The sequence below is a fragment of the Vigna umbellata genome, chromosome 5 (genome assembly GCF_029865625.1).
Source record: "Vigna umbellata cultivar VRB3 chromosome 5, Vumbellata_1.0, whole genome shotgun sequence".
NCBI classification, from domain to species: Eukaryota; Viridiplantae; Streptophyta; class Magnoliopsida; order Fabales; family Fabaceae; genus Vigna; species Vigna umbellata.
The window spans coordinates 43,117,936-43,132,343 of record NC_142169.1 but is presented as its reverse complement, the minus strand read 5'-3'; the positions used below and the strand labels follow the sequence as shown (position 1 = coordinate 43,132,343).

The 14,408-nt window shown below is 45.0% G+C and overlaps 2 protein-coding genes across 2 annotated transcripts; both read left to right on the top strand.

Annotated features, from left to right (window-relative positions):
* Positions 1–3,037: 3,037 nt before the first annotated feature.
* On the top strand, positions 3,038–3,907 carry LOC148198408 (uncharacterized). The gene is made up of 3 exons (XM_088115793.1): positions 3,038–3,262; positions 3,356–3,442; positions 3,563–3,907. Exons 1-3 carry the CDS (start codon positions 3,038–3,040, stop codon positions 3,905–3,907), a joined length of 657 nt encoding a protein of 218 aa, XP_087971919.1.
* Positions 3,908–12,806: 8,899 nt separating this feature from the next.
* Positions 12,807–14,408, top strand: LOC148198407 (uncharacterized). Its single transcript, XM_088115548.1, has one exon. It carries the CDS (start codon positions 12,822–12,824, stop codon positions 14,406–14,408), a length of 1,587 nt encoding a protein of 528 aa, XP_087971674.1. The 5' UTR covers positions 12,807–12,821.

Sequence of the window (14,408 nt, the reverse complement as noted above, 5' to 3'; positions counted from 1 at the left end):
GGCCTACTCCGTCGGGTGTGGACGGAAGTAAGCACTACGCATACCACAAGAACATGGGTCATACCACCGAAGAGTGTGTGACCTTAAAAGACAAAATTGAAGAGCTAATCCGGGCAGGACAACTCAAAAAATACGTTCGAGTTGACCGTCCTCAGGCATCCGTGGAGCGACCCAACCCGTGGCAAGCATATAGACACGACAGGTCTAGGCACGATCGAACCAATCGGCCACGCTCGGACCGGCGACGAAGCAAAAGCCTCTACGGAGGAACATTAACACCATTTCGGGAGGCTTCGTCTGGGGAGGGTCATCTTCGTCCGCCCGGAAACGTCACGTAAGGGCCCTGCAGTCCGTTCACTCGGTGGACAAGCCCCGCCGCACGATGCCGCCCATTACGTTTTCGGACGACGATTTCAATGCCCCCGACCCCGACCAAGACGATCCGATGGTGATAACGGCAGGGATCACCCGGTACGGTGTCAGCAAAGTCCTGATGGATTAGGGAAGTTCGGTGAACATCCTCTATTGGAAAACCTTCAAGCAGATGGATATATCGGAGGACCTCATTGTTCCCTATAATGGGCAAATAGTGGGCTTCGCGGGTGAGAGGGTCAACACCTGAGGCTATGTGGAGTTCGCCACTAGATTGGGGATCGGGCGGTCTAGCGAGGAGAAGAGGGTCCGATATTTGCTGGTCGAAGACAACACCTCGTATAATGTGTTGCTTGGCCGGCCGTGCCTTAATGGTTTTGGAGCAATCGTTTCCACTCCCCAGCTCACTATGAAGTACCCCTCGGAGAAGGGAACCATATGCACCGTCTGAGCGGATCAAAAGACAGCCAAGGAGTGTTACGCCGCAGGACTCAAGCTTTACACCCGACAAGGGAAGAGAAGGGTGACCGGTTCCGAAGTAGCGATGGTCGACCTTGATCCAAGGACAAACACGGAGGACCGGCTGGAACCGATAGGGGAAACGCAACCCGTCCTAATAGGGAAAGACCCTTCCCAAACTACTACCATGGCTAGGGGCTTGGAGCCCATGGAAGAAGAGGAGCTCAAATCGCTCCTGTGGAAAAACCGAGACTTGTTCGCGTGGACAACGGCCGATATGCCGGGGATCCACCCCTCGGTCATGTCCCATAAATTGGCATTGTTCAAAGAAGCCCGTCCAGTGGCACAGAAACAACGACGGATGGGCGATAAGAAAAGGAAAGTCGTGGAAGAGGAGGTGGGTAAACTGAAAGAGGCAGGTTTTGTCAGGGAGGTTACCTACACCACTTGGCTAGCAACCATTGGTGATGGTAAAGAAGACCAAAGGAAAGTGGCGCATGTGCACCGACTACACCAACTTGAATAAGGCCTGCCCGAAAGAGTCACATCCCCTACCAAGCATAGACGCTTTGGTGGATGGCGCCTCCGGCCATCGATGTTGAGCTTCCTCGATGCATACTCAGGGTACAACCAAATTCCGATGTACGGGCCAGACCGGGAGAAGACGGCCTTCACCACCGAGGAGGCAAACTTCTATTATGAAGTAATGCCTTTCGGCTTGAAGAACGTCGGGGCCACCTATCAACGCTTGATGGATAGGATTTTCAGAGAACAAATCGGTCGGTGTATGGACGTCTACATGGACGACATGTTCGTTCGCTTAACGGATGGCATAGGGCACGTATGGGACTTGGAGGAGGTTTTTTGCCAAGTTAAGAAGTTTGGGATGCGGTTGAACCCGACCAAATGCACGTTTGGCGTAGCTGCTGGAAAATTCTTAGGTTTCATGCTTACATCACGAGGGATTGAAGCTAACCCCGACAAGTGCGAAGCGGTGTTGCAGATACAGAGCCCAGCAACTCTTAAGGAGGTCCAAAGACTTATCGGCCGGCTCACAACATTGTCGCGATTCATCCCGAAGCTGACCGAAAGAGTCAAACCCGTCCTGCGAAAAATGAGAAAGGGAGCTAGCTCCATATGGGACGCTGAGTGTGAGCAAACATTCCAAGATGTTAAGACCATTATGCTTAATCCACCAGTGATGAACCGCCCCGCGCCGAGAGAGGATCTGCATATCTTTTTGGGCCTTTCGGAGTCGGCCATCAGTGTCATGCTAACGCAAGAGCGGCCCTAGCCTAGGCTCGTGTACTTCGTCAGTCGTACCCTTTTAGATGCTGAAACTCGCTATCAGCAAGTGGAGAAGGTGGCGCTGGCTCTGCTAAACGCATCGAGAAGACTCTGACCGTACCTCCAGAGTCACCAAGTGGTCGTTAGAACCGATTTCCCATCTCTAAAATCCTTAGGAAACCCGATCTGGCGGGGTGCATGGTGGCCTAGGCGGTGGAGCTATCAGAGTTCGGCCTACGATACGAACCAAGGGGTCGATCAAGGGCCAACACTTAGCCGATTTTGCGGCAGAATTGCCCCTCACAATCCAAGATGAGTGGAGCCTGTACGTGGATGGGGCGTCCCGCAAATCGATAAGTGGGGCGAGTGTAATGCTAGAAGGCCCGAACGGATTCTTGTTGGAGCATTCCTTGATATTCAAATTCAAGGTGTCTAGTAACCAGGCAGAGTACGAAGCCTCGTTGCCGACCTCAAATTGGCAAAGGACATGGGGGCTCGGAGGATCGTGTGCTGGACGAATTCCCAATTGGTCGTGGGCCAGATGAACGGCGATTTCCAAGTAAAGGAGGAACAGTTGCTGCGGTACTTCCATCGACATCCAACACATCCCACGGGAAGATAATACCCGAGCGGATATGCTATCCAAGCTTAGCTCAGGAAAGGAAAAGAGGCAGCTAACGACTGTCGTACGTTAAGTGCTGCTGGAACCTTCGATCGAGTGCTTGACAGTATCGGACGAGGAGAAGGATTGGCGAGCGGAGATCCGGGGGATAATGTCCCGACAGGATGACGGACGAACTGTCAAGCCGGGCGAAGCAAAGAGGATCGCCCGCTACCTCTTAGTGGGGGACGACCTGTACAGGAGAGGGTTCTCCACCCCTTCCCTAAGTGCTTAGGGAAGGAGGAAGCGCGCTACGTAATGGACGAACTCCACAACGGTATCTGCGGTTTCCACACCGAATGCCGGGCTCTGAAAGCCCGAGTATTGAGAGCAGGGTACTACTGGCCGACCATGGAAGCAGACACAAAGACGTTCGTCCAGAAGTTCCTCCTAGTAGCAGTGGACTATTTCACGAAGTGGGTGGAGGTCGAGTCTTTAGCGACCATAACGGCCTCCCAGGTTCAGAAATTTTGTCGGAAGTTGGTGTGTCGTTTTGGTCTTCCTCAAACAATCATCACAGATAACGGCTGGCAATTCATCGATAAAAAACTGGCCGGAGCTGAATAAAACCGTCAGGTGAAGGCCATGAATAAAACCGTGGTTGCCGAGCTGAAGCGGCGATTGGGGAAAAGAAAGGGAGCTTGGGTCGATGAGCTACCAGAAGTACTGTGGGCCTACCGATGCGCACGCCATGGAACGACCAGAGAGACCCCTTTTAATCTAACGTATGACACTGACGCCATGTTACCAGTCGAACTAGGAGAACCCTCGTTACGACGTTAGGTAGAGGACCTACAGCTGAACGACCAAGACCTGCGAATCGAGCTAGATTCTCTGGACGAATGTAGAGACCGAGCGACATTAAGAACAGAAACATGCAAACGCATGGTTGAGCGAAAGTATAACTCCAAAGTTCGACCGAGGAGCTTTCAGGAGGGCGACTTGGTGTGGAGAAAGGTTGGAGAGGCACGCCGAGTGTCCACTCACGGCAAATTGGCTACAAAATGGGAGGGACCTTTCCGGGTGGTAGAAGCACTGGGAAATGGAGCGTACAGACTGCAACACGTAGACGGACGCCCAATTCCAAATACTTGGAATGCCACACATTTAAAGTTTTATTTTAGTTGAATTACTTTCAGAAATTGTATACTCATTTTTCAACGATTAATGAATTGGCAAGACGTCCGTCTTCTCTCACGACTAATTTCAATAAACACGAGGAAAGCACATCCACAAAGTCCAAGTTGATGAACGGAGAGTTCCCCCGGGAACCACTGTCAACTTGGCCGGACGGTGAACGGAGAGTTCTTTCCAAAGAACCACTGTCGTCCGAGCATCCAAAAAGACCAAGTTGATGAATGGAGAGTTCCCTAGGAACCACTGTCAACTTGGCCGAACGATGAACGGAGCAAACTGCGAAAATAAATCAATAGCAAAGCGCGAAAATAAAAACAACCGAATGAATGAAGAAAGATTGTATTCATTAGCAAATCACCATCATTAACAAAAGGACGACCCGACCAACATCTTGACAATTCAAAATGTTGGACGAGCGGCCTCAAGAATACATCAAAAACTCTAAACAACCCTAAAAGAAAAAACAAAGGCAATCAATTATCGCCGCCATCCGCCTCTTCATCTCCATCTTCGACCTCCACCGCCTCGTCAGCTATCGTGGCGCCGAAAGGTCATTCAGTCTCCGGCCCCTCGTCATCGGCCATGGTGTTGAGATCAACCAAGACACCGTCAAAGACGTCTTTCTTAATGTCAAAACCCAAGGCAAAGGGTTCATGTATACCGACAAGGACGGATGCCTGACGAAGGGCTTTGGTGAAACCCTCCTCGTGCTCAAAGACGATACCCTCCTCTAATTCGAATATCTTTTCATTTGCCTTAGCAAGATCATCGGTAAGAGCTCGATTTGACTGGAGAAGCCCGTTCTCAGAGCTTCTCTGACGAGAGACCTTCGCCTTTAGTTGGTTTCACTCTTTCAGGAGCCGTTCATGATCGTTTTGGGTGGCGGCCAGGCGATCACTTGCATCAGTCGTCTCCCTCTTGGCGTTCTCTAGGTCGGCCTCCAGCAATTCGATCCTCTTGTCATAGTCATCATGGGTAAGGATCAACTGCTCCATGGCTGACTAGAGGGAGGCGGAATTCTTCTTCTCGGCCAGGAGTTCGGTGCAGATGGCATCCATCCCCCGACGATCGGCAAACTCCTTCAGATACCAGGTGAGGGAGGCCGCCCGAGTGGACATCTCCAACATAGTGTTGGTTAATTGCACTTCAGAGAGCGGCTCGATCAGAGCTCGCTAAGAGGAGCTCATATGGAATTTTGTCCGATCACTCATGTTGAATGCCGGACTAAATATCCCGCCCAGTAGTGATGGTGAGGGAACCTTCTCCTTTCCCTTGTGGGCTTTCTTCGACGCCGACCGAGACAAAGAAGCATCCTTATCTTTGTGGCCCTCGCCTACGGGGTCTTTCCTTTTACGCACCAGGGGGGCAGCGGAGGCAGTGGCCGCCTCTGAAGACAGATCCACAAACACGGCCTCAAGGCTCGTGGCGGGATCTACAACAGGCGCCCGACCTACATTAGCAGGTCCCCCAGTCGCCTCGATGAGAAGGGCCGAGTGCGGCTCCGCAGCAGACACCGGGGGCATCCGGCTAGATGAAGACCGCCTCACAAGAGGAGGGCGAGGAGCGGTCGGTGCCCCCTTTGCCCGGGCTGACAACGAATTGGCCCCGGCTCTCTTCCTGGCGGCCATAAAGTTGGATTGGCAGGGGGCTTGAGCAGTCATGAGATCTGGAAAAAACAAGAAAACTCATATACGTTAAGGTCAACATACTAAAGGAAAATGAATTCAACATAACAATACCATACCGAACGCCATTCGTTCACAATCCTCATGACGAATGCATTCAACCAAGTGACGGGCGGAAAGGCGGCGGGGAAGGGCATTGATGGTGCGCATGGCCTCTATGTCGGCCGAACCCAACACTCCCACGGGAAACGCTTTTATTTTCTGGGGTTCCCTGGTCTAGTAAAAAGGGAACAAGGGATTCCCCGCAGAGTCATGAAACTCATGACGACCGAAAGCATCGATGATAATCTTGAAGTAGTGATGCTTGAAGTTCTTGAACGAGTCGGAGTACGGACGGAAGAGTGTCCTATCCCGAACGGAAGTTAGAGACACCCAACCACCTTGAGGGGGTGGACGGACCTCGAAGTAGTGGAAGAAGACGGGGATTATCGGAGTGACACCCACGGCCAAGCACATTGCCAAAATTGCTTGTATGGCCGCCCAGGAGTTGGGGTGCAGTTGTGTTAGGGGTACATTGGATTCCCGAAGGACGGCCGCCTGAAACTCCGTAAAAGGCACCCGAACGAAAAGTTGAGCAAAAACATTGGCATACATATAGAAGAAGTCGTCCGGGCTCGACCTCTTCCCGTAGTAAACCCTTTCGTTCCTCATACTAACCCCCGCCCAGACCAACCGAGAATCCCCCACGTCTCGGACGATGTGAAGATGGTTGACCCTCCAAGCCAGTAAGTCGCGGGCGCCGTATGCGGAAGTAAACAGACTAGCACAGTAAGGAGCCCAGTTGTATTTTGTCACCACAGTACCATCGCCGTCCGGCTCAAAGGGGGAACCGTCGATGCAAATGCCGCCCTTGAGTAAAAAGATGGGGATCCCATTGATGATCCGACCATCCGCCACGCCCGGAGAGCTAGGCTCCCAGACGGTCGCCTCTACAAATGACGACGACACCGAACGCGGAGAAGCACCATGCTCACCATCGCCCGATGACTCAGAAAAAAAATCAATATGGACAGCAGCCATTTACCTGAAGGAAAAAGAATACCAAGCTTGAAGAAAAACGAAGAAAGTGAAAGTGACAACACCACCTCTCCCTATTTATAGAAAAATTTCTGCAACTGTCGAACACATTTGCGCCGTCGAAAGGCCCGCACGATCAACGCTGCAGATGCGAGGCCGCTTCAAATCCCGCCACTGCAGACGCGACACGTGTATTTCCCGCCCAAATCCAAATTCGAAAAAAGTCGAGATCCCAAAAGCCCATGAGATCCGGCCCAATACCAGTCAACTGACCCTCGCTACCCCACAATCAAGGTAAGCACCACGCTCAAAGCCCTACGTACACTGCTTATACTAGGGCTTGGGAGACTTGTGTACCTGTAGGGACCGAGCAGCGAACAGACCGGACGTCCGCATAATAATTGTCCAATCACGCTACCTTGCCGCTTGTCATCAAGAGGGATCGGGCAACGATAAATCGGACGTTCGTAGGTTCACGATGATCCAATTACGCGACCTTGCCGCTCGCTATCCGGATGAACAGCAACCCATACGAAGTTGGCCGGCCACATCGCCAATTAACCAGATTGCCTATATGGGCCGGCCGGTCGTAGGACCAAACTTCGGGATACCGACCGGCCACATCGCTAATTAACCAGGCTAGGATTAAGATTAAGGTAAGTAGTCACTAAAAGCTATTGGGCTGAATTTGGGTCGTGATTAACTTTTCACTAATCCCAAGCCCATAACAAAAACTATAAATACAGATCCAGGGTGAGTGGCAAATAGGTTGCTTTTATTACACATTTATTACTGTTCTATTGAAAAACGCCATTGCTCTCAAACTGACTTTGGCATCGGAGAATCTTTGACAGGTCTCCACCCGCGCGCAGAGGAGGAAATCGAGGAGTGAAGAGCGAGAACCGGACGACCGAGAGACGAGAAGAGGGAGATGTGGAAGTATTAGACGACTCAGCCCTCACAACCGAAACACTATGCCTTTCACTTGAAGTAACAGATTTCACGTAAAATATCTAAATTCTTGCAACCATCACTTTGTAACCATAACACCACTTTCATAAACCACCAATATAGAGTTCACGTAACCACTCAAAGTTACATAATTGTACCCTAACCTTTGCTCATATCCTCTTCAACACTCGAGAAAAAAAAACAAAACTACCCATGACAGCCCATGGTTACACGTCCTAACAACCACTCTCCATATTTATCAATTCCAACACGATTAATACACGTTAAACTGAAATCATTACCCATCATTCACGCTTGTATCCCAAGCCCCTCTTAACCCTATCTAAAATTTTCTATTTAACCCATGAAACACATCCATACTGACGTGCTTTCAGCCCCCTCCCCCTTCATGGCATATCACGGTAAACTTGAACATCACTAACCATAAAATAATCAACCCGCAGCCAATTAAACCCATCCTGTTGCTATACGTGAAAGCCAAAACCCATCTCCATATATATATATATAACACCCCAATGTTACATGCATACAAAATCACAGTTTCAACATGGCATAAAGCTCATCCAAAGGTATATTTCTCTTCTCATGCAACCCTAACTCTAACCATCAACAATCATTCAACCTCAAAACAAAATTCTTAACGGCAATAATCCACAACCTCACAGTTTACCCTACAAATACACATATGCTAACATCATACTCAATCAAAACACTCAAGAGTTAACTCCCCTTACCTGGAAGAATATTGGCTTGTCTTTGTGCTACAGTTTAAGCCTCCAAACCACTTCCTCTCTCTCAAACTCTGCCACTTAAACCAGCCAAAGTTTAACCCTCTAGGAATTGAACCCAAAACCCATCATGGGAGAAGATAACACAATTAGACCCAACCACTAAGTAATATGAAATTGTTGATCTAAAACCACAAAACTAATATTTAATGTAAACGTTCCGAAACAGATTTTTCACATATAACCCCATAGCAATCAATTCTTATATACCACAATATTACTCAAAAATCATACAATAAATAATTAAGAATTATTATTAAGAAGATAAATATTTATATTTATTTATTTTCTTCGGATCTCACAGGTTACACTTGAAGTGGTCTTTGTAAAACCTTGTTGTAAAAACTCATATATTTATAGTGCAATTGACTTTCAATCTCAGGTTGATTGAAAAGACACTGAATGTAAGCATTGAGGCCGAACCAGTATAAACCTTGTATTTGTATTTCTTTCCTTATCTCTTTTACTTTCATTGCATGCGCTTTATTGTTTGGATTTCAAGATAGATTAAAGATCATTCTAAGTTTCACTAGTAAAAAACGGGGATTTGAAAACGCCACATACGCATCGGTTTAAGCACAACCGAAGCGTATAAAAACGCGGTGGCAGAAATGTAAATAAAGGTAACTTATATGCCTCGGTTGCCCAATACCCGATGTCTAAATCTCGATACTAACTCGGTTCTGAGCAGAACCGAAGCATATACCTCTGCGCTAAGACCTCCCACCTACCCCTGCAATCACTACTATCACCTGCCAAGAGTTATTAACTCGGTTCCCAAGCAAACCGAGGCCTAAAAGCTCTTCCAACTCGGTTTTCCATATAACCGAGGCATATATGGTTCTCCAGAACTGCCACACTCCTGCAACTTTTGACGTTTCGGTTTTTTAATCTACTGTTTATGCACCGGTTGTAACGAACCGAAGCCGAAACGCACTTTCGAACTCGGTTTTTAGAATAACCGAGGCATATATCTTGCCTCAGACCTGCTAACGCGTCTGCAACTCTGACGCTTCAGTACCTGCAGCTGTTGTTTATGCACCGGTTATGAGGAAACCCGAGGTGGTAAGGCCTTTATGCCTCGGTTAAGTTGGGAACCGAGGCAGTAAGGTGTTTAAATTTTTCGCGAAAACGAACCGCCTTCATCTTCTTCCCTCAGCGCGCCGTTACAGAAGCAAAACGAAGAAGTAAGGTAACCCTCTCACCCTCGCGTTTGCTCCTCCGGTCTCCTCGTTCAAGGCCGTCGCCTCGTCGTCGCGTTTGCTCCTCCGGTCTCCTCCGTTTTCGGTGGCTTCTCGCGTGTGCTGTGCTTCCATTTCCGCCACGCGTCTCACTTTTTTTTGTGTGGCTTCTGCGTTTGCTTCCATCGCCGGTGCTTCCGTTCCAGTCGCGGCTTTCATTCTCGCCAACTCGCTGCCACGCTCCCAGGTAATTGATTCTAAAAGTTTCTCCATGTTCATTGTTTGTGTGCACTGATATCTATTACATAACTGGGTAGAAAAATTAATTGACGGCGACGATCATGATTAATGACCCGAACCTCTTGTGCTTGGCCCTGAAGACATGGTGTTGACTTGAGTCTCAATCAAAAAACGGGTTCTTATATTTTCGTGAGTGTTGGGTTTGTCTTTGGTGAGTGAAAGTGTAAACTGTGGTTGATCCTTGATAGGTTTATGATGATGAGTGAGGTTTTGCTGTGATGGAAGGACTCTACAATTTACAAGGATTGGCATTTTGACGATCAACACTGTGAGAACTACCATAAGTGAAATAGAGAGTCTCATCATTAAATAAGAGAAATCAAATATTTTTATTGATTAAAATAAAATTGATGTTGTGTAAATCAATATACTTTATATAATATTAAAAGATGTTAAAGAAGTTTAATGATGTATTTTTTTTATTTAAGGTGAGGAGACTTTGACAGTGTAAAATGTGAGTAGAGAATATTTCTATTTGGTTGGGAAACATAGAGGATCTTTGGTTCCAAGATTTGAGTGCAAATGTTTGAATATGTTAAGGGTGGAAAAGTGAGTAGCAGATGCAAAAGTAACGGTGGAATCAATTTGGAACCCCTAACAATCAAAAAGATTACAAGATGAAGATTTTAATTCATTGCTTGTTTTAAAGTGATCAAAACTAAAGAAAGAATAGAAAATTGCGAAAGAAAAATGAAGCCTCAGTGAATTATTACTGAAATATTTGTATATGTTATGTTAGTGTAGATTATTATTGTTATTGTAGAATGGTTTATTATTGTTAAATTTGATTTAATAGGGATATATATTCTTAAAATCTCATGATATGATTGAATATTTTGTTTGTTATTGTGAATTAGCCTTAGTTTCCCGTTTAAGATTCAATACAAAAATTATTTACTATCTCCATATTTTTTTAACAAACGTACTTTTTAGATTTGAAAATAGAGGAGATGGTAATAATAATTTACAAGTATTGAATCTTGAATTGTCCGATTGGACAGTTTAAGAAGAGTAATAACTTTTTCATAGTTTATTATGACATATCAAATTTAATATACACGTCTTAAATTTCACGAAAATTTGTCGTTGTGTTTTGTATTGATCTTCGGGTGCATATTTGATTGTGATTCATAATCACTTTCATTTCGTGTAACCTGAAGACCAATGCGAAATGCTTGCAAAATTTCGTGAAAATTAAGATATGTGGTTTTAAATTGATATGTTTAATAAACTAAAAAAAGTGAATCTTCTTGAATGGGATAGGGTCACACCTTGAATACAAACACGATCAAAGTGATCATTCAAGATTATTGAAATTGTGTAAACAATTTCAGTAAACATGCGTACGGATAGAGGGTGGATTAATTTACCACGCATCAGCACTGAGTACGAGAGAGGGGTAGAAGACTTTATAGAGTTTGCGCAACGTAATGCGAGTACAAGTGGTGATGATGAAGTCAAGTTCATATGTCCCTGTGTGAACTGTTTGAATGGGAGGAAGTTGAACGCAACTGATATTAGGGAACATCTTATCTGTGATGGTTTCATACGAAGTTATACAACATGGATATGGCACGGCGAATTAACAGACTTTCCAACTGTCTCTCCAACTGGAAATGTTTATGATTCCACAATGGATATGGAAGATGAAGCAGAAGAAGACAACTTAGAGGACATGATCCGCGATGTTGGCGCAGAAGCTTTTGCCCAAGCGCATGTGTATGAAACGATGTCCACTGATGCGGAGACTCCTTTGTATGCGGGTTCAACTAAGTTCACACGGTTGTCAGCGGTGTTAAGGCTGATGAATTTAAAGGCGAGCAATGGATGGAGTGATAAGAGTTTTACATAATTGTTGTCGTTGTTGAATGAAATGCTGCCAGATGGAAATACGTTACCCAATCGTAATTATGATGCCAAAAAAATTCTCTGTCCGATGGGTATGGAATATAAACGGATACATGCATGTCCGAATGATTGCATATTATATAGGAATGAGAATGAAGTTTTGATAAAGTGTCCAAAATGTGGGTTATCACGATACAAGTCAAAAAACAACGGTGAAGAAGGTGGCATCACAGAAAAGAATGGTTCTGCTTTGAAAGTAGTTTGGTACCTTCCACTAGTTGCCAGACTTAAGCGTTTGTTCGCGAATCCCAAAGACGCTAAAAACCTAAGATGGCATGCAGATGAGAGAACAACTGATGGGCTGCTTCGTCATCCGGCTGATTCAAAGCAATGGAAAATTATTGATCAACAATTCCCCGAATTTGGTGAAGAATGTAGAAATCTTAGGTTTGGCTTAGCTACTGATGGAATGAATCCATTTGGTAATTTAAGTACCAATCACAGTTGTTGGCCCGTTATACTGATAATTTACAACTTATCTCCTGGATTGTGCATAAAAAGAAAGTACATGATGTTCTCAATGTTGATATCTGGTCCAAAGCAGCCTGGAAATGACATCGATGTTTATCTAAGGCCACTAGTTGAAGACTTGAAGTTGTTGTGGGTTGATGGGGTTGAAATATTTGATGCCTTTGCTTCAGAAACTTTCATGATGCATGCCATGTTATTTTGCACCATTAATGACTTCCCAACTTATGGTAATTTGTCGGGGTACAGTGTGAAGGGTCATAAAGCATGTCCTATATGTGAAGAAAACACTGCAGCTCAACAATTAAAACACGGAAGGAAGACAGTGTATATGCGTCATCGGCGATTTTTACAATCTAATCATCCATATCGAAGGTTAAAGAAAGCATTCAATGGAGAACAAGAGAAAGACAATGCACCCATTCCACTTACTGGACTTGAAGTTGCTGAGAAAGTTAATAAAGTACATCATATATTTGGGAAAACGTCGAAGAAGTCTTCTGTAGCGACCCCTTGGAAGAAGAAATCAATATTCTTTGATCTTCCATATTGGTCAAAGTTAGATGTTAGACATTGCATCGATGTCATGCATGTTGAGAAAAATGTTTGTGATAGCTTGATTGGTACACTACTAAACATCCAGGGAAAAACAAAAGATGGAGTGAATGCGCGTTTGGATTTGGTTGACATGAAAATCCGAGAAGAGTTGGCACCAAGAGAGATTGGTAAACGTACTTATTTGCCCCCTGCATGTTACACAATGTCCAAACAAGAGAAGATAAGTTTTTGTCTTTGTTTAAAGAGTATCAAGGTACCACAAGGATACTCTTCAAATATCAAGAGCTTAGTGTCAATGCAGGACTTAAAGCTTGTTGGACTTAAGTCTCACGATTGCCACGTCTTAATGCAACAGTTGTTACCAGTGGCAATTCGTGGAATTTTGCCCAAAAAAGTTAGGCTGACCATAACTCGATTGTGCTCATTTTTCTCGTCAATTTGTAGTAAAGTCATCGATCCTACAAAGTTAGATGAACTTCAAAGCGAAATTATCATCATCTTGTGTCAACTAGAAATGTTTTTCCCTCCATCCTTTTTTGACATCATGGTGCATTTACTTGTTCATTTGGTTAGAGAAATAAAGTTGTGTGGACCAGTATACTTAAGATGGATGTACCCCATTGAGCGTTATATGAAGATTTTGAAAGGGTACGTCAAAAATCAATATCGTCCAGAAGGTTCGATGATTGAAAGATATATTGCTGAAGAAAGTATTGAGTTTTGCTCTGAGTATATGACTAAAGCAAATGCGATAGGAGTCCCTCGGACATCATGGTTGAGTAGATATTCTACAAGTAAAAGCATCCGAGGTGTGAATGTGGTGACGAAAAGTCGTGAAGAATTGATGCAAGCACATCTATACATATTAAACAACACAGATGAAGTGATCCCATTTTTGGAAGCTCACAAAGCCGTTGTAAGGGACAAGTATCCACGACAATCAGAGAAATGGCAGTTGATGGAGCATAACAGAACTTTCTTGTCCTGGTTCAAATCTGAAGTTTCGAAAGAATCACGGTCCTCTGAGACTTTGTTCTGGTTAGCAAATGGCTTGAAGTTTGATGTTGTATGTTGTACAGGATACGAAATTAATAATTGCACATTCTATACGAAAACTTTGGATGATAAAAGCACAGTTCAAAATAGTGGCGTCAGTTTAGAAGCCGAGTCGCTACAGTTTTCCACATCCAAAGATCAAAATCCTGTAGTTGGTTCCATGAGATACTATGGTAGAATTGAAGAGATATTTGAAGTTGATTACACTAAGTTTTCCGTTGCACTCTTCAAATGTAAGTGGGTAGACAATAAGAGTGGTGTCAAAATAGATGAATCTGGTATGACACTTGTTGATTTTCGAAAGGTTGGTTATAGAGACGAACCGTTCATCATGGCATATCAAGCAAGTCAGGTTTTTTATGTCAAAGATCCTGCATCTGACCATTGGTATGTTGCTCTCCAAGGAAAAAGGCAAATTGAAGATAAAGAAGAGAATTTAAGTAATATTCATATCGCTGACAACCATCCATTTAAAACGACAATAAATTTGGATGACGACCCTCTAATTGATGATATACAAGCAATACGAGAAGATCACAATGAGGGAATATATATATGA

What these genes read in the sequence shown, in the direction of transcription:
- LOC148198408 (XM_088115793.1), top strand. Translation starts at nt 3,038, where the DNA reads ATGGACGAACTCCACAACGGTATCTGCGGTTTCCACACCGAATGCCGG. An exon ending in AGAAATTTTGTCGGAAGTTG is followed by an intron (nt 3,263 to 3,355) that starts GTGTGTCGTTTT and finishes TAAAACCGTCAG; the next exon opens with GTGAAGGCCATGAATAAAAC. An exon ending in GGGTCGATGAGCTACCAGAA is followed by an intron (nt 3,443 to 3,562) that starts GTACTGTGGGCC and finishes TTACGACGTTAG; the next exon opens with GTAGAGGACCTACAGCTGAA.
- LOC148198407 (XM_088115548.1), top strand. Translation starts at nt 12,822, where the DNA reads ATGCATGTTGAGAAAAATGTTTGTGATAGCTTGATTGGTACACTACTA.